The 21,278-nt window shown below is 32.5% G+C and overlaps 1 protein-coding gene across 1 annotated transcript in view; it reads left to right on the top strand.

The window, feature by feature from the left end:
- The first annotated feature begins 8,867 nt into the window (after positions 1-8,867).
- The window catches only part of LOC116887851 (dystrophin-like), a 232,215-nt gene continuing 219,804 nt past the window's right edge, over positions 8,868-21,278 (top strand). The window contains exons 1-3 of the mRNA XM_032889355.1: positions 8,868-8,932; positions 9,814-9,955; positions 12,201-12,350. Coding sequence (XP_032745246.1) covers positions 8,868-8,932; positions 9,814-9,955; positions 12,201-12,350 — 357 coding nt within the window. The remainder of the gene's footprint in view (positions 8,933-9,813; positions 9,956-12,200; positions 12,351-21,278) is intronic.

Below are 21,278 nucleotides of genomic sequence, written 5' to 3'. Positions count from 1 at the left end.
CCATGTTTCAACTCAAAAAAAAAAAAAAAAGAAAAAGAAATGTTTGCTGCATTATAATCATAGACATGGTTCACCTAGCTTGATTCTCAGATGATTTCACACATATTCACAGATTGGCATTAAGACTTTAATTGAATTTCCCCAGGAAAAAAATGCCAAAGCAGTTTGTCAGATCATTGAAATAAAGCTGTCAAATGGCACATAAAAAAAATCTGAATCCAGTAGTTCCCTTGCAATACTCTTACAGGTTTTGTACTTTTATGCATATACATGCATGCTTGGACAAAATTGATTTAGAACTAAAATATTCATTAATTATATTCTTCCTTTTTTATTTGATCCCTTCTATTTTTATCTACCATATTTTGAAAGCTGCTAATGAAGCATTAGGTGAACATTTGGGGTTTCTGAGAGCACACAAAATCTTATAAACCTGCTGTGAGTTGCCTGCCATTTATCCAAATATAAAGCCAAAGAGGCTAAAGCCTTGTGGAAGTTAATTGTCCGAATGCCCCCAATTAGCTAAAAAAAAAAATGGAACGTTTTGGGTTGTATTTAACTTTTAGGCCTTCTCCAGTAAAGCTTCATTCTCTTCCAAACCTTCCTAAAATATGGTAACCATTTAATAATGTGGAAGAGATAGATGCCTGAGGAGCCTCCTACGGTATTCACCAACAAATACACGATTTGAGGACCCAACAACAAGCCAGGTCAGCAGTATGTGCAATTTTGGTTCTGACAGTGATCATGAGTGTTATTTCTTGTCTAACTATATTTTTAAAAAAAAAATTTCTAAAGATTCTCAAATGACAAAATATTGGATATTACTTATTTAAACTTATTTTTAATGACCTGTCAAAGTCAACTGACAAAATAGCAATAAGCTAAACCTGGAATAAATGCAAGACCAGAGATAAACTGTGTGCTACGGCATTACAGTAGTTAAGTAAAGGTTTAAAATATTTTTAAACAACATGGTAAGTAGTTATTTCATGTAATTTGTGGTCATATGCCATAAAAAGACTCTTCTTATGACAATACTAATGTAATTTTATATATTAGAATAACACTCCTAGCAGATTATTATACGTGGATACAGCAGTATGATAGGGATCAATGAGAATGACAGTGACAATATGTTTGAAAACTGAGTTTGGTAGCAAAAGTAGTATATTTATCAGGATAAAAATTCCCTTATGAAATATTCATGTTAAATTTTTGGACACAATTATTATATATATTAAATAAAAAAGAAATATCATATCTAGGTGATATGATAAATTATACAATTTTAAAGTAATACATATATTGTTGGTGACTAAGTGTTGTGTGTATATATGTATGTTATGATTCTATATCAGATTTCTAAGGTTTTCATCTCAAAATTGGCTAAAACCTGTGGAGAGTACGTTCTCATGTAGAAAATGAGATGTATCATCACATGTCTGCATATAAAGCATACAAATCTAAGGTTTATTTCCTTTATTGAGAGTACTGGATGAGCAAGATGAAGGATATGTTTATTACTAAAAAAAAGATACCAATCTGACTGTATCTAGTGCTTGCCCACAGTCCTGAATAAACACACATACTTATACTGTTACACTAGTAATAACATCATGGTGATTAGCCAGTGTCCTCCTCTTACCATAGTAACAGCCACCACAGAACAATTTATTAAGAGCTAGTAGTCAATATAGTGTATTTACATTTTTAACTTACATTAAATTACATTGATAACTGTTCCTTTCTAAGTATTCAAAGATCCCCTATCATGAAGCATACTTTCTTCAATTTCTTCACCAATGTTTAAAATGTAAATTGTAACAGAACCACATTTTATATACAAGCCATTCTTTTGGATGAAAAAGCAGCTAAATGTATAAAGTGCCTCTAAAACTAAAATATTTCACATTTAATTGCAGATGGGAAATGTTAAATATCCCTTTCATTATTATTACGACCACATGCCTGAATAAATCCTACCATAAGCATTAAGCAAGTAGGTAAACAAAGAAAGAACACTTCATCTGATGAATGCCAGCATTAAGGCACGTTTAAATTGTTCTGTAAGGAGACAAGGCTGCAAATGAAAACTGTATTCCTTTGTTTTTCTGCAATCATCTGAATACATACACCAAATTTCAACTCTTCAAACTTTACATTTGAAACTTTGTTATAATATACTTTGGAGTAGCATATTATAACAAGGTCCAGTTGGAATTTTTGCACCACATTTTATATACATTTTTGAGATACAAAATCAAGATAATAAATAACTACTAAGTGCTTTTTAAAAGATTTTAAAAGATTCCATGCTTTTAACGAATTAAATCATGAGAGAAAGTTTTCTTTGTTGTGTAAAACGATGCTAGCAAAGCCTTTAACCATAGCTTTTACTTCTTAATGGATGGCTTCTTCTATCCAGAGATTCTTATAAATTAGTGTACAGTTAAAGTCTAGAAAATCATATGCAAGTTGCTACCTTTCAAACTAATATTGAAAGTTAATTATAAGCTACACTTAATTATTCTTACTGCATGAATGGATCCTGATTATTGTCAGTGGCTCAACTATAGTCAGAAAATACAGCAGAATTACATTGGAAAGATGGTAATTTTCACAAATTAATTTATTAGTTTAATACAACCATACACATCATCACTTAGATTTATTTTATAATTTAACAAAATAAGATATTACTTAAGTTGGAAGAGCTGAGGAGGCGAAGGAGGCTGACTCACCAGAAGTTAAAAGTATAGGATGTATTCCATGATTATTATTCAACAGAAACTCAATATTACATAAATTATTAAAAGGGATTCATAAGTCAATAAATAACTGATATTGCAGCAGAAATTGTGTAAATGTCTAGAAACAACTCCAATGAATTTAAGAGAGATTAACATGTATACTTTTGGTGAAAATAAAGATATTTTGAATAAAAGTAAGCATGTATACAGAATATAAGCAATTAAAAACAATACTAATGATGAAGAAAAGAAGAAACAAATAATTTGGACTTTTGTTTTTAGAAATAAATGAAACCAGAAGAAAAAATATCTAAAAGATGAAATAGAACCAGAACTGTTTTCTCTATAAATGTAATTATGAACAGTATGCAAAACATATAAACAAATAAGGAAACAAAAATAAGAACATTGCACAATATGAAAGACAACAAAAACCTACAGAAATTTTATATTAATAACATTTTCAGCATTTTTGTTAATAGAAAATGAGGACTATGACAATTTTTCTACTAAGTATACATAAAGAAAAAATATTTAAAACCTCATGAAAATGTGGCACACCTAGCAATTTCATACCTATGATGTTAGTTCATGGGTGTTTTTTTTTAAATTTCATTTTTCTTGGATATTTCATGTATTTACATTGCAAATGTTATCCCTTTTCTCCTTTATTGAGGCCTGTTTTGTGACCAATTTTATGGTCAGTTTTGGAGAAAGTACCATGAGGTGGTGAGAAGAAGGTATATTCTTTTGTTTTAGATTGAAATGTTTTGAAGGGTTGGGGATTTAGCTCAGTGGTAGAGCGGTTACCTAGCAAGCGCAAGGCCCTGGGTTCGGTCCCCAGCTCCGAAAAAAAAAATTAGATTGAAATGTTTTATAGATGTCTGTTAAATCCTTTTGTTTCATATCTTCTATAATTTTCATGGTGTCTCTGTTTATGTTCTATTTCCATGATCTGTCCATTGATGAGAGTAGGGTGTTGAAGTCTCCTACTATTACTGTGTGAGGTGCAATGAATGCTTTGAGCTTTAGTAAGGTTTCTTTTATGAATGTAGGTGCCCTTGTATTTGGAGCATAGATGTTCAGAATTGAAAGTCCACCTTGGTATATTTTTTCCTTTGATGAGTATGAAGTGTCCTTTTTTAATTTTTTGATACCTTTTGTTTGAAAGTCGATTTTATTCAATATTGTTTCTTGGGACCGTTTTCTTGGAAAATTTTGTCCTAGAATTTTACTCTTAGGTAGTGTCTGTCTTTATCACTGAGGTTCATTTCCTGTGCGCAGCCAAATGCTGGGTCATCTTTACATATCCAGTCTGTTAGGCTATGTCTTTTTATTGGGGAATTGAGTCCATTGATGTTAAGAGATATTAAGGAATAGTGATCATTTATATTACTTTTGTTTGTTGTTAGAGGTGGAATTATGTTTGTGTGCCTATCTTCTTTTGGGTTTGGTGCAGGAATATTAATTTCTTGCTTTTTCTAGGGTATAGTGTCACTCCTTGTATTTGAGTTTTCTATTTCCTCTGTAGGGCTGGATTTGTAGAAAGATATTGTGTAAATTTGGTTTTGTCATGGAATATCTTGGATTCCCCATCTATGTTAATTGAGAATTTTGGTGGATACAGTAACCTGGGCTGGCATTTGTGTTCTCTTAGGGTCTGTATGACATCTGTCCAGGATCTTCTGGCTTTCATAGTCTCTGGTGAGAAGTCTGTTGTAATTCTAATAGCCTTTATATTTTACTTGAACTTTTTCCCTTACTGCTTGTAATAGTCTTTCTTTGTCTTGTGCATTTGGTGTTTTGACTATTATGTGATGTAAGGAGAGTCTTTTCTGGTCCAGTCTATTTGGAGTTCTGTAAGCTTCTCATATGTTCATGGTCATCTCTTTCTTTAGGTTAGGGAAGTTTTCTTCTATGATTTTGTTGAAGGTATTTACTGACCCTTTAAGTTGGTAATCCTTGCGTTCTTTTATACATATTTTCCTTACATTTGATGTTCTCATTGTGTCCTAGATTTCCTGGATGTTTTAGGTTAGGACCTTTTTGCTTTCTGCATTTTCTTTGACTATTGTGTCAATGTTTTCTATGGTATCTTCTGCCCCCAAGATTCTCTCTTCAATATCTTGTATTCTGTTGGTGATGCTTGTCTCTATGACTCCTGATCTCTTTCCTACGTTTTCTATCTCCAGGGATGTCTCCCTTCATGCTTTCTTTATTCTCTATTTCCATTTTTAAATCCTGATGGTTTGCTCAATTACTTCACCTGTTTGTTTGTGTGTTTTCCTGTAATTCTTTAAGGGATTTTGGTGTTTCTTCTTTAAGGGCTTCTACTTGTTTACCTGTGTTGTCTTGTATTTCTTTAAGGGAGTTATTTATGTTCTTCTTAAAGTCCTGTATCATCATTATGGGATATGATTTTAAATCCAAATCTTGCTTTTCTGGTGTGTTGGGACATACAGTATTTGCTTTGGTGGAGATCTGGGTTCTGATGATGCCAAGTAGTCTTGGTTGCTGTTACTTAGGTTCTTAGGCTTGCCTCTTGCCATCTGGTTATCTCTGATGTTAGTTGGTCATACTGCCTCTGACTAGAGCTTGTCCCTCCTGTGGGCCTGTGAGTCTGTGGTCTTAAGAGTGAGAGTGCTCCTGGCAGACCATCTATCTCAGGGCAAGTTTTATGTCCAAAGGCTGTGGGACAGCCCCATATCTGGACTCAGAGGGAGACCAGAAGGGTCTTGTCCCAGACCACCCTGTGGCTTCTGAACCTTGTACACTCCTGGTGGGTCTCTCTTTGGAATGTCAATGGAGAGAACTTGGGGTTCTACCTGTGGACTGTGATTTAGGAAGGAAAGTACTCCTAGCAGACCAGCTCTCTCAGAGCAGGTTTTGGATCCAAGAGCTATGGGACAGCCCCAGCTCTAGGTACATATGGAGATAAGGAGCACATGAGTGTCTTTAATGTCAATATTACAAAGAATTTTTAACAATGAAAATTTTATTGGATGTTTTTTATCTATATTTCAATGTTAACCCGTTTCCTGGATTCCCCTCCAGAAATCCCCTATCCCATCCTCCTTTCCCTTTTTCTATGAGGGTGCTCTCCCACCTACCCACTCTCTTCCACCACCCTGCGCTGGCATTGCCCTACGCTGGGGCATATAGCCTTCATAGGGCCAAGAGTGTCTCCTCCCATTGATGCCTGCCTGACAAGGCCACCTGTGCTACATATGCAGCTGGAGCTATGGGGCACTCCATGTGTACTCTTTGATTTGTGGTTTAGTCTACCTGGGAGCTCTGGGGGGTCTGGTTGGTTGATAAACAATAAATATTCAAATTCATTATTTTAACTCTATCTTGTTCTAATGAATTTATCCAATACATAGACCAAAATGAGTAAGCACATGTAATGTTGCTTGTTATAATTAATAATTATAACTAAACTTAATACCTAGTAACAAAGGAAGGGTAAGATACACTTTATTACTCTTATTCTTAAGTAATATTTTTCAGAGTAACCAATAACATAAGAAAACTAATTATAATTGTTTTGTGTTTGTGTTTCTGGGGATTGAACACAAGGTCCTATACATGTTAGGCAAATGCTCTGTGAAGCGCCTAAACCCAGACCTACTTATAGTAGCATATTAAAAGAAGAAAATAGGTAAACAATGTTTTTAGATTTTAATTGAAATTAACTATAAAATCTTAATTATAATGATTAAGTACATTTATTTTCTTGGCTGAGTACATTTAAGAGTGAAAACATGCAATTATGTAATTTGAGAGTTATTAGAAGGTTTTGAGATTTTATTCTTGACTTGCGGCTTAATTTACCAGATTCTGAAAATAAACAATGCTACCCCACATTCTAGAATAAAGTTTCCAGCATCTGAGATAATCCATTTTTCTACAAGGTTTATGGAAGCAATAGTAGCAGTATTCCTACTACTAGAATTTTACATTGTCCCCATTGCCTTGAAACAAACTGAGAAAAGGCACTCTGTGTGTTTGTGTGTGTGTGTGTGTGTGTGTGTGTGTGTGTGTGTGTGTGTGTAAAATATAGACGTATGACAAAAATAGGTGAGGAAATGAAGTTGTCTTGGTTTTAAAACCCTTTATGTGGTATCATATTAAATGACACCTTTCCCTGATTCCACCACCACCATTGTGTTCATACACAGAATGGTGTTGCTGTGTACCTTTCTAGTTCAAGTGTCTTTAAATGAAGCACCATAGGACAGAGTGGGGGTAAATTATACATCTTACAATCCATATTTTAAAATTAGGAAAAGTTCTTTTAAGACAGAAAGGCCAAGAAAACTGAAAATAATGATGGACTCATTCATTTGTTTAGCCACCATGTATTTACTTGCATCTGTTATATCACAGACATTGTCAAAAAGCAAATATTATATTAGCAAATAACCACACGTAGAGCCTTCACCAAAGGAGTTCAATATCATATATGAGACATGGAGAGTACATCAGAGAAAAACAAAAGGATGAAATATGTAACATTAGGAACTAAAAAGAAAACCAAAAGCAGAGACAATTAATAGAAACATTGAAGGGAGTAGAGTTTTAAGTAGGATTATTGTGCAAACCTACCTAAGGTAACAAGCACCCATATTTAAAATTTAAGTAATTAAATTTCAAGACAGGAGCACAAGTCAACCTTGTGTATTTGAAGAACACAGAAAAGAGACCAAAACATTATCAAGAAGGGTGAAAATAAAGTATGTATTCAGAAACTGCATAAAATCAAACCATAGTTCACATTTCCTAAGGGTTACTGATTTGCTGTACCTTTGTCTGGACTTTGAAAAGTAAAAGAGAAATGTAAAAATGCAGATGAAAAATTTTTTCCTGTCTAAAGCTTCTTTCCTGTAAACTGGGGCATGGTTACAAAATACTCTTCCAGAATTCAAAAGATAATTTCAAATTCAACAGAAGTCTTGCACAAAAATTAAGTGCAGAATTCTGTAAAAATTAGATATCTAAATAAAATTTACAATTAGATGCCATTCAGAGACTACCCCACCTGGGTAAATAGCCCATATATACAGCCATCAAAAGTAGATAATATTGATGAAGCCAGGAAGTGTATGCTGACAGGAGCCTGATACAGCTGTCTCCTGAGAGGCTCAGACAGAGCATGTCAAATACAGAGGCAAATGCTAGCAGCAAACCATTGAACTGAGAACAGGGTCCCCATTGGAGGAACTAGAGAAAGGATTGAAAGAGCTGAAGGAGCTTGCAACCCCATAAGAACAACAATGCCAACCAAACAGAGCTCCCAGGTACTAAACCACTACCCAAAGTATACACATGGACAGACTATGGCTTCAGCTGCATATGTAGCAAAGGATAGCCTTATTGGGTACCAATTAGAGAAGAAGCTCTTGGTCCTGCCAAGGCTGGACCCCCCCACAGTGCAGGAGAATGTCAGGGAGCAGGAGCAGGTGGTTGGGGAGGGGAACACCCTTATAGAAGAAGGGGAGGGGGATGAGATAAGGGACTTGTGGGAAAGGGAATAGCATTTGAAATGTAAATAAAAATTATCCAATAAAAAAAGAAAGATGATTAACTATTTTTCTTTTAAAAAATAATAAGAGAAAAGTAAAGCCAATGAAAACATGATGGAGAGTTAAGAAGAGTGATCAGCATATTTATAAATAAATATTATTTAATGAAACTGGAAAAAACACATACACCCTTGAAAATTCCTAGTAAACTAAACTGTGAAAAAGAGAGATCATTTAAAAACATTGATACTTCCTCTTATCAGATCGAAGTTCTTCAACAAAAGGTATATTATTTAATGATTTTAGCAATACATTTTCTTGAAGACATTAAATTATCAATAATCATTTATTATCTTGTTATAAAATATCTATTTTAACCATGTTTTAAAAGTATAAAAAGAACCCAAATTAACATTGTACTCTTGTGGAATATTATGGAATACTATAAACCCAAGAGAATGAATAAACAACAAAATATGTAGAATTATAAACATAAATTTTAGTTAAAAAAATAAGACACAAAGGATGACATATGATACTACTATTTTTTCATAATGCTTAAATTACAGAATAATAAATGTTGACGAGAATGAGAAAGAAGCAAGGTATTGCTTATAATAATTTATTTCTTTCGCTATATGATGAATCTAAGACGTATAGTTTCATTGAGCTATATAATTATATATGTACTTTCCCATATGTATATTATACTTCAATTAAATGCTTCTATGGAATATCCCAAAAGATGACAGAAGCAAATGTAAATGATTTTAAATATGAACCATTCTGTCTACCTATGTGTCATCCAATCTAATATGTAAAAGTGAGTTTTTGCCTAATTAAAAAGTATATACTATGTATTCATATAATTAAAAATATCCACCAGATATTATGCCTTATATGTCATTTTTGTTATTTTTGTCACTTTTTAAAAACGACTGTTATAGTTTGAAAGCATCTGAATGATGTTTTTTATTTTATACCCTTGTTTTTATGTATGTCATCTAATTTGCCATAAAAAAAGTCTCTAATTTTTCTTCTTTAAAGCATGAAGCTTCACATTTGTATTTCTATTACTGCAATAGTTTCCAAGAAGAGAAAAAAAATTGCACACCTCCAGTGGAGGAAATATTAGGCCTCAAGATATTTTTGCTTGTCACAGCTGGGAATCTCATGCAAAGTGGTCACAAATGCTGCAAAATATTTTACAGCCCCTCACAACCAAGAGTTTTCTAAGGCTAAGTACCACTGTTGCCTAGGTAGTGAAATCTTCCTGAATGTAATAACAGGCTATTGCAATTCTTAAAATAATTTTTCTCTTGACCTATTTTCGTAGTTTTTGAAATATTAAAGTGACCACTCAAAGTGGATGAAACAAAGATAAATCATACAATCTGACTATCTCTTAAGTAGCTGGCTTTTCCAAAGCATAATTGCTGTTGCTTTGTTTGTTTGGCCAGTTGGTTCCTTTGGCTTGCTGTTTCTAGACCCTGAGAGGTGTGTCATTTACAATAATTTTGTTATTCTTTCTGCAGGGCTGAAGAACAAAAGAATGTCTTTTCAGAATTTCAAAGAGATTTAAATGAATTTGTTTCATGGTTGGAAGAAGCAGATAACATTGCTACTACTCCACCTGGAGATGAGGAACAGCTAAAAGAAAAGCTTGAACAAGTCAAGGTAATTTTGTTTACTAAAATCCCCAGGGCTTATTTGTATAAAGCACATATAAACCTGTTTTAATGTATTGAATCATTGACTTCCTACCCATTATGTTATCTGAGGTTCTTAACAATGTATTTTTTCTGCCAACCTTACTTTTTTAACCAAACGACTGTCAATTAACATACTTACAGAATACATACATATGGATGGATATATGAGTGTTTAGATACATACATGTTCTTTATACATGCAAAGTACCTACCAGTTATTTTGAAAGCTAAATTAAATAATTAGTTTTAGAGCTATTTCAGGGTCTATAATTTCAAATGATTTTGAAAACTGAAAAGCAAAGTGTGAAATCAAAAAATCTATATATAAGTGAGAAGGACTTTGAAATCTGTTTTAGACTACATTACTGGGGCTGAGAGTTTCCCTAATGAAGAATATAGTTTCTTAGTGAAGACACTGTTAAATAATATTGCTTCAGCTACCACTTAAATATTTTACATTAACAAAAAGTAGTGTCTAGCTTGGGGTTATTTCATGGAAACATCAAACTTTTCACATTGGTTTACATTCCATACTGTTTCACTAGACAAACAGCATATTCAAGAGATTCTTTGTGTGTGTGTGTGTGTGTGTGTGTGTGTGTGTGTGTACTCAAACATAAATGCTGGCACCTCACCTGGCTCACTGATGTAATCTAATTGTATGGCTAATTTATTTTTTATGATTTTACTTTTAGAAAATTAAGTCTTTTGGAACTATGTTGTTTTCATTTTTAAAGTAAAGGTGAAAGAAGGATGAAAATTAATATTTATCATGTATTATATGTCATATATGAGCTTTATTTAAAACTTTATTTTATTTAATTATCATGTAAAACATTGTAGCTGGTTCCCATTCCTATCATTATAGAGTGTTATAAAAGAAAATGAAAATAGAATTGCTTTTTTATCAATGAATCAGTTGGTTTACTCAGGCAAATTATAGTTCAAATAGACACTTTACTTCTGTGAAATAAAGAGAAAATTAAAAATTACATCCTATCATGACATAGAATGCAAAGGAAATATAGTTGCTTATGTCAGTATATAAATATTAAATGCACATTGTATATCAGATATTATACTATGTATTTGGCATTTCAGTACTGAAAGCCTATAAGACATTTATAAACTACTGCTCCCTGGAAAAGAAACAAGTCCCCTTCATTTTGCCATCCTTCCTGAATGTATTGAATGCCATATATATCTTAATTGATAGTTCATTGGGTGGACATTTTTAGCAGGCTTAATTTATGGATAATTGTGTATTGATTTTCTATTCTTCATTGACAACCTAGATAATATTGTACAGTAGAACTTTCTATAAGGATAGATAAGGTAATCTAGTCATACATTGCTGTAACCACTATATGTGTCATATGAAAAATAGTTTGTATGAACAGCTAAGGAGGTTTTATATTAGATTAGATTTTAATAATTACTCTGTTGGTTCTTACAGTTCCAGATAAAATTTAGTTATGATCACTGGTAGATTTGTGCATCATGGAGAAAGTAAAATAACAATATGACTCTAAATGGAAGATCATAGATTTAAATTCTACAATGGAATCTTCCGAGTTTGAAATACTACTCTATTAGCTACTAGCCTATGTCCTTGCAGTTAATATTTAAATCTCCTATTTCAGTTTTCTTCTACAAAAAGTGACATAATAATTACTTCAGATGATAATAATTATTATACTTTATACTTCATATCATTGTTATTTTCATATTTTGAAATGAAGTGAGGTTACACGTATAAGCATTCATATATATGCAAATGAGGAGATCTGCACACTGTCTGGCAGGATATCTACTGACAACTTGGTTGTCTACTCATGTGAATGCTGTCCTATGTTATGGCACGCTAAAACACCTGAGAGTTTGATGGAGTCAATCCATCTGATAAAACTTATGCTTTTAGAATAACTGCTTGTTACTCTTTTAGAGTTCTACATGTCATCTAACATTTTTCACTTAAAAATACTCTCAAGGGAGGAAAATAATGTAGTCATCTGTAGTGGTTTATCTGCTGGATGCAGTTGTTTCGGCCCATCAGCTCTGTGCTCTGTGGAAGTATTTGGTATTTCAGGTGCCAGTGGACCATCATTTAAGTTGCTTCACTTTGATAGACTAATCAATAAAGGTGACTCAAAGGTAGTTGGAGTTGCACTGTAATTCATTTTAAATGTTGTTGTATTTGTCTGTTTCAGTTACTGACAGAAGAGTTACCCCTGCGCCAGGGAATTCTAAAACAATTAAATGAAACAGGAGGAGCAGTACTTGTAAGTGCTCCCATAAGACCAGAAGAGCAAGATAAACTTGAAAAGAAGCTCAAACAGACAAATCTCCAGTGGATAAAGGTTAGACATTAACCATCTTCTCTGTCACACGTGTTAAGTGTTGCAACTGTTTGTATTTGCTTTTTTCTGAGTTTTATTCTTGGAAGGCAGCAGAAGCGTGGATTATTGTTTTGCTTTTTAAACTGACTTTCTGATTTGCCTATATATTTTGCTAACACAAAGCAATTGGTGATGGTGGGTGACTTTACATTAAAGACCAAAGACAAAGTGTGAACCAATGCTTTTTGAAAAAAAAATACTCCATAAGTTGAAATGTTGGTAAAGCAATTAGTCAGAAATGTAATTAATCAGCAAGTGATGTGATGCAGAATTACTATTTTAAGCCAAGAATATAGACTTAAATACTAAACAATGCATTTTCAGTAGTCTCAAAAAGGACTCATTTCTAGTTCCCTTATTTTGCAAGTCTTAATTTTTTTTCCACCTAGGACACATTCTAACATTGATGTAAAATATTAAGTGTTAATAAGCCTAATGCATATTTTTAAAAACAAACTGCACCCAAAAATTTATATTGCAACCCAAATCATTTTGACCCAGTAGCATTTATTTATCCCACAGAAATACTTCCTTACTCCTTGGGTGAATATTCATGCATGCATCTGCTTCCACTTGACTGTCTATAAACAAGTACAATAGTAGCTCGATGGCAAATATTATAATCTTTTCATGTTTCTATCTTGTTCACTGACATCAAATTAACGTGTTAAAAATTTACCTACTTAAAATATATAACTTGATAGATTTTATTTATTATTTAAAATCTTTCATAAGACATTTATATTGTCAAATCTATCAGATATGCATTTTATTATATAATCTCTTGGCATTGGTTACAGACCATCATCATAATCATCATCATCTGTTTCCACAGCTTTCCTTCAGCTCATACTAAAACTCCTTAAAAGTTAAAAAGTTTTCTCTTTAGCCTCTGATATCCTCTCCATTTACTGGGTATCTCTGTGATTTGCTTAGTTGAGTTATTGCATGTAAGTAAAACCATAAAGTATGTATTCCTTGTGCCTGATTTAGTGTGTTTATATTATGTATGTGTGTGCGTGTGCCTATGTGTGGGGAGAAGGAGAGAGAGAGAGAGAGAGAGAGAGAGAGAGAGAGAGAGAGAGAGAGAGAAGAGGAAGAAGATGAAGAAAAGAAGACGACACTGCATACAAAGGGCTATATTTTATATTTTGAGATATTCATTAACTTCTACCAAATTCAATTTCTTATACAAGAATTTTAGTGTTTGGCAGTGGGTCTGTGGATCTGCTTTCATTGGTTCCTAATTGTTGGCCCTCTGATGACAGTTGTTTAGGCCACAATTTATGAGTATAACAGAATTTCATAGTACAATTTCTAATGACTGCCAGTTCTGTTTGGTTCTATTCTGAGTGTCTGGGCTGTCCTGCCTCTGGTACTGAGCTATCCAGGCAGTATCAAAGTTGAGGTCCCTCTCTGGGCATGGGGTATAATTTGGTTCAGTAATGGGATAGCCACTCCCACAAGTGATGTGCCACCATTTTCCCAATAGGACTTGCAGGCAGGACAGATTGTAAATCAAGTCTTTGCCCTGTACAGCTGTGATGTGCAGGTTTTGCTCAGTCTCATTTTATCTTATTAAGTCATGGTCAATGGATATGCCTGGGAGGCCTGCTCTTTTTATTGTTTTAGATGTGTCGGTTTTGTATTGTTGGTCATGTTGTTGTTTTTGTTGAGTTGTTGTTGTTGTTGTTGTTGTTTTGGGTTTTATTTTTAAGTTTTTTTGTTTTTGTTTTTGTTTTGTTTTTTTTGGTGCAGGGAGACAGAGAAAGGATTGTTATGGGAGGAAAGTAGGGGATGGAACTGAAAACTGTGATTGATATATAATGAATGAGAGAAGTATAAAAGATAAAAAATCAAAAAAAATCTATAGTTCCTTGTTTGGATTTGTATTTAATTTGACAAAAAGTACTACTCATTAGTATTTCTCATTTGTAGCTAGTGGAAAACAATAGTTTATATTCTGGTATTAAATTAAACTGGGAACAAATTTCCACTTAAAACCTCCAGATTCTCAATTTTTGCCTATTTTCTGGCTCTACACATCTTGGTATCTTCCCTATCAGTATCGGCTAGTATGTTTGTTTCTTTACATAATGAAGCTTCTCCTATAAATGTTTCCTCCAGATATGCTTTTAACCTTCAAAAATGTTCTGAGGCTTCTCCTTCACTTTTGACAACAATACTACTATGTTATTTAGCACAGTTCAGACATGTTAACCTTTTTCCATCTAAAATTTACAGGAAATTGTAATCCTAGAAACTAGGAACAAATGTGTTCCAAGAAGATACTGAAGAACTGTAATTTTATGTATTATAAAATGGCTTCTTTCAAAGTGGCACAATTACCTCTAAAACTTGCTTGTTTCATCAGCACCTAACTAGAGAGGTATGCGGAAGAAAATAATTGAAACCTCAGGTTATTTATTATATTGTAAAATTACGATGCTGTAGGTCTTGTAAGAGATCATTCTCAGAACTGATAAAGTACGTAGAAGGTCAAAAAAGTATTACTTTTATGAAATTACAATTAAAATTCTTGTTTAGAACTCTAATTCAAGGAAGTACATATTAGAAAAAAATCGTTTATTTCAAGGTATCATATTTCCTCTCAGTTTTGTGAAAGATAATGCTAAATATTTTTTCTGAAGGGTGGTTCTTCAATGTAAAATGGAAAGTTTCCTTTGTTAAGGAATAACACTCGAAATGTACATAAGAAATACTCAAGTTAATAAAAAAAAATAATTTCAAAATGCCCATATAAAAGCATAGATACTTGCACTTAATGTGATATATTGATAATTTAAATTTTGTAGTTGTACAATCATATAAGGAAAACCATTACTATAGAAGGAGTCAAAGGAGAATAAATATTCTAAAATGTTACTTAATATCTAGTACATCTTGATATCACAATAGGAACAGAAATTTATAATGATAGAAAATGTGAGATACCAAAATTTACTGCCTTATGGATTGTCTCTTGCTGTGTCTCCTCCCTACACTTCATTTGTGTCTTTGTTACATACTTTTGCTTATGAACTGACATAATTCCAGATATGTATATGGATGATGACATCATTTCCACCTGGATATTGTATGTAGAACATGCTTTTCTCCTCTCCTTATCTGACTATATTGTTTCATCTTTTTTTGCACATCCTTATCATTTCATGTCTCCCCTCATTTTTTACTTCTCTTTTTCTAGGTGATGTAGGGATTGTATTCAGTTTCCTGTTATGTTCACCACGCTTAGGACCAACATTATGTTTGAATCATATTCTGTCTTACCTTTCTTTAAATAAAAAAATGAAAGTATGGAACTTAACTTTGTAGAGTTCACATTAATTAGATGGAAATAGCTTCATTATACTAAATTACATAGCTGCCAGGTTCAGATACTAGCTTCTGGGAAGATTTTTTTGACATTTTAGTTACAAAAAAGTATTCTAAAGATAAATAGTAAATTTTCAGCCATTTGGTAAAACCTAATGTTTTTTATATGGTATATATATATATATATATATATATATATATATATATATATATATATGTTGTGAACAAAGAAATATAGAATTCTCATTTTTAAACTGTTGTTTTAATGATAAAGACAAGGATCTTATTTCTTTAAATAATTGGTAAAATGGGCTGGTAAGTGATGTTCCAGTGTTTAAGAGCATTGTCTGCTCTTCCAGAGGTCCTGAGTTCAAATCCCAGCAACCACATGGTAGAAACAACCACCTGTAATGAGATTCGATGATGCCCTGTACTGGTGTGTGTGTCTGGAAGAGCTACAGTGTACTTTACATATAAATAAATAAATCTTTAAAAATAATTGGTAAAATGCTTATTTGTGGAAAACTGGATGCTATGTTTGACGAGTATATGCTAATGTATATTATATATTATATTCTAACATATATATTATGTATTATATATGTACATGTACATATATATCTTTATTTTATGTACCTTTACATGTATCATATATTTCTAATAATCATAACAAATCTGAATGCATTTCATAAAATTAAATTTTGTTCCACATTTTCCATTTCACAGATACTTATTTTAACTTTTTTACTGCCATGGCAGTATAAAGTGATATACTAAGACTGAATCATTTTACAGAGCCTGTTAAAAATTGTACTGCAAAGTGAATTTCAGTTGAGTGAATCTTCCTAGAAAATCTGATTTACTTTACCCAGAAAAAAATTAGGTTTAAAACCATGTATCTTCAAGCTTAGCATAAAAGTAATTTTGTAATAGCGCTGAAATTACTTTCCAATGAAATCACAAAATAAAAGCCATGAAAGTAAATGTATAGTTCAATTCTTCAACCAGAACATTTTCTACAGTACACTAGTAACTGTTTCTAAATTTCCAAAAATTTGATGCATTTTGTATTAACCTCTAATCATATTATTTCTAAATATCTATCCAAGGAATAAACAATTTAACAATGCTCTTTTCATTCATGTTAGTTGAATAAATTATTGGTCTCTTTTCAGGTACATTTGCTATGTAATGTCAGTCATTAGTAGTCATTGCTACAAATGCAGAAAGCAAATGCAGAAAATTATATAAAGCAAATGCTTGGCTATTCCACATCTTGCTAAAATACGGATAGTGCTCCAGTCAATTTTCTGTCTCAGTATGGTGATTAATAGATGGCATTAGTAGCGATCATTCAGTATTTACCCCACTACAAATTTTATAATGAAAGAAGAAAATGCTTCACTGGAGTTATTACCATGCTGACTAGTGTTTATGGAGCCAAGAAAAGACTTTATAATATATACTATAAAAGAAAAGAAGTAATTCATTGAAATAGAAGTAGAAGCAGGGACTACGTTACTCCATATGATGTCTGATATACTCATGAATTTGCCTGATAAAGCATATTTGTGGCAAAATCCACTTAGTCCTTTATTTTATAAACCTATGACCCGAAATGGTATTGTACTAGAAAATGATGCTTACTTGGTCAGTGAGCATAAGCTTGATGGTTTCTGAAATCCATCATCTGGAATGTATCTTTATGTAGTTAAGATTCATGAGCTCATCTATTTATTCATTCAACTATCTAATGAGTGACTGTGTATCACATGCTATTCTAAGCATATCATTATCAATCCCTACCCTTGTGCTATTTAAAGGACATACATAATTTTATGGGGCTTTGCATTTTAAATATTCATATCTCTAATTTATAGTTGCTAAATAGGTAGAAACTGAAAGTTGGGTGAATGGGGTGTTAATTTAGTGTTTATAATATAATTGTCCTTGACTTTGCCTCCTATTAAAATGTACACCGTGATGGGGTTTATTATTAGAGTATATCTCAATTTCCCTTAAGGTTCTCACTTTTGCCTGTCCCCATTACAATTTTTAATAGTCTCTCTTTTCCTCTTGTTATTACCCATTTTTAATGATAAAAGATATACACAAGATCACCCTCTAAATATCAGGCTCCTATAGATGAATCATCACAGTGCTCAATAACTGTAATTATAATCACTGCTAATGCTCTTACAACCAGAAGTACTATCTACCTTCTTGACATTTCAATGATATTGACAAGACTGCCCTGTCCAAGAAATTGGATTGTCTTTATTGCAAAATTAGTCATTCTGTCAGCAACGGAAATTTATAAGAATATATCCCTTTCTATTTTCCAAGCTATTGTGATTTTGAACACTAAAAATATAGATTGGAAAAATATATGAAGAAAAAGAGTTTAAGGTTGATAAAAAAAGCAATTTTCTGTGGTCATTAATTACTGATATATTATGTATTCTAGTGATTATGATCTGTGCGACTTCAAACATTTCTAAGCCATTCTTCATTTATTTAATTTCAAAATTCAAATAACAATAGATATATAAACATGACAGCTTAAAGGGAAATCTCAGTGAAGTAGTACATGTGCAATGAGTAACCTAGTGCCTCTCACAATTTAATTGCATAATACATTTAATTTTAAAAATATGAGTGTTGTTAAAAATATTAAAATTCAAAAATGAAGTACGTCATTCTGTCTGAAACAACTTAATCAAATAGTAGTAGCTATGGCTTATGAAGAGAAACCTGAATTAGGAATGCAGTGGCTGAATGTGATGAGGATTTGGCTCACTAAAGCAACAAAGTGGCCCTATTAGGAAGCACAAAGGGTTTTTCAGCCAATGCCCTTATTGTAATGATCTTGACTTAAAAATAAAAGTTTAGCAACTAGCATGTCAAATGAAAGGAGCAGGAAAATATTGAGCTTTTCTGTTCACTTTTAATAAGCCTAAGCAGACAACATTGTATTTATACACCAACATTTTCACTTTTCAATCATGAACCTGTCTTGTTTTACCTTTGACTCTTGAATATCTTTACAATTAATTCATGAGACTGGCTCTAACTCAGGAATCCAGGCCTTGTATCTTTCTCTTTTGTATAGTCTTGATATTGACAGATGATGTTTTGAAAGTTACCTTGGTACCAGATATTATTTACTAAGGATTTTTAGCTAATATAATTGTTTCAAGACAATGCTGTTTTAAATTTTGACATATGAAAGCCCAGTTCGTATTGTATAACAGTGATATTTGTGCTAGGATTAAATTACATATGAAACTTTTTCTTTTGTCACTGTGTGAATGCATCTCACCCAAAACTGTATTCTTTAAGTTTTGTTTAAATAAAGTATCAACCATAGATATGGTTGATACTTTATTTAAAAAGTAAGCTAATTTCCAGTAAAAACAGATCTGATTATTTCTGGCAAACATGCTTTTCTCTTCACAATGAATTTAAATGAGAAACACTGTTATGGTGAAAGAATATGGAGAAATTTTTCATAATTCTTGAGTTTTAGTATAATATTTTAAAGGTTCTTTATTATCACAAACATATTTGCCCTATGGCAGTAAATTTGAGACAGTAGAAAAATTACAATAAAAAAGGATTTTGCCAAGGCACAGTGATTTTCTTACTTTGTTACTGCAGAATCTTTTCTGACTAGGTTTTATGACATCAACTCTAAAACTAGAAGGTTCTTCCTTTCTGCTGAATAATTTAATAATCTTGAATTGAATGGAGGTTTTCATATACTGACTCCTTAAACTGAGACTGAGTAAGAAAAGAATATTAAAGGGCATATTTAAGAATACAGATTGTAAATTTTATCCTAGTTTCATTTATTATATCACCTGCAAAGCTAATATGCAATGTGAAAATATAATAACAGAGCTATTTTACGAAAGGTCAGAATCATACCAAAAATAAACATTTCAGTGAATTCTTTATGCTTATACATAAAGATATATAAGTTTATTTATGTACCAAAAGGAATTTAATACTAAATCCTGACTGCTATATGCATGTTAGTTGACCCCTGATACTTCAAACTAGAGAAAAAGGGATAATGAATACTGACCACATGATGGATTCCATTTCTGTCATAGACCACCTGCCAGGGCTTATAACAGATCTGTGATGGGATTCTTACCTTTTATTGTGTAGAAAATGGATTGATAGATTGGGCCTGTGGCCAATGAACCATGGAACCCCTGGTTTGGAGGAAGGAGTTTATCACCCTTTGATGTTATTTCTGTCTTGTGTCAGCTGAGAAGGATGAGCTAGATTATCTGTGAGTAAGTTGAATGCCAAAAGCAACATTGCCCTCATTTATCCACCTTATATAGAGTTCAAGGCAAGTGGACTGTGGAGCTTCTGAAGGGGGGGGGATGATCAGAGCCTGATTGAGAAATTTTGGTTTATGGCCTTTGAATCTGCCTGCTGAGGTTCAAAATAATTATCAGAACTCAATGAGTTTCTTTGTTTGTTGATCAATAAAATCAACCACTTTTGCTGGACAAGTTAAAGCATGTGAGCAGAATTATGCCATTCTGACTTGTGAAAATTTTCAGTTAACATTGGAAAGATATAATTCCTCTTTGGCGTGGTTGATCAAATATGAAGGAAAACTGGTGGACCAGACACCAAAGTCACTACAAGAATATTTCAAGAAAATTCATTTGTCTTGATAATTGCAGTACGTAGACAATCTATTGATGACTATATATTCTGTACAGAATAAAAAGACAAATCTTACAAAGTTGACATGTTCTTTTTCTGGTGTGAGGAATATCAATATTTTGAATGAGATAGTAATGCTTGGACTTATTTAGGCTTTGATAAAAGAGTGAAATTTCTATAACACAATTACAGTTTAAGTGACTATCAAAGAAATCACTTTTGCTATTTTTTCTGGATTTTAACTTCCTTGTCCAATGTAGTAATTAATTTTTTCTCACCTCCTTATTCATTTTTATGAGTGATATGCTGCTTTCTCCTAAAATTGTTGAGATGCTGATGAAAGGAGAAAAAATGAGTTTCTGGTGTTAGATAGAACCCCATTTATTGGAAACCAATATAGTTATCCATAAAATAGAGGAAAGACTAAAAAATACTTTATGTTTAAAATATTATACTGTGTGTGGATGAAAACTATTTTAAGTACTAAAATAACAAGGAAAGATACTGTCATTAATGTCTCCAATCATTTATACAGAAACTGAAATGTGATACAATTAAAAGATAACTTCTAAATTGAGCAAAGGATGAGAGTTTCTTCTCATCCACTGTGGGATGTTGTACATTGCATGAGCACATTGTCATAGAAGTATCTAATATATTTGAGGCATTTTAACCAATACACCTTCCTTCTCTTTTCCTTTTTCCATCATATACTCTTTCCATTAGTATCTGTATGAGTAACTTTTCTGTTGCTATGATAAATCACGATCATCATAGCAACTTATAGAAGTTCCAGGGATTAAAGTTCATAATGGCAGGGACAACATCACCATATGCAGAAGGCATGGAAGCAGGAACAGA

Source organism: Rattus rattus, chromosome X (assembly GCF_011064425.1).
Source record: "Rattus rattus isolate New Zealand chromosome X, Rrattus_CSIRO_v1, whole genome shotgun sequence".
In the NCBI taxonomy this organism is placed as follows: domain Eukaryota; kingdom Metazoa; phylum Chordata; class Mammalia; order Rodentia; family Muridae; genus Rattus; species Rattus rattus.
Note: the sequence above shows the minus strand (reverse complement) of the source record. Positions and strands in the feature narration are given on the sequence as shown.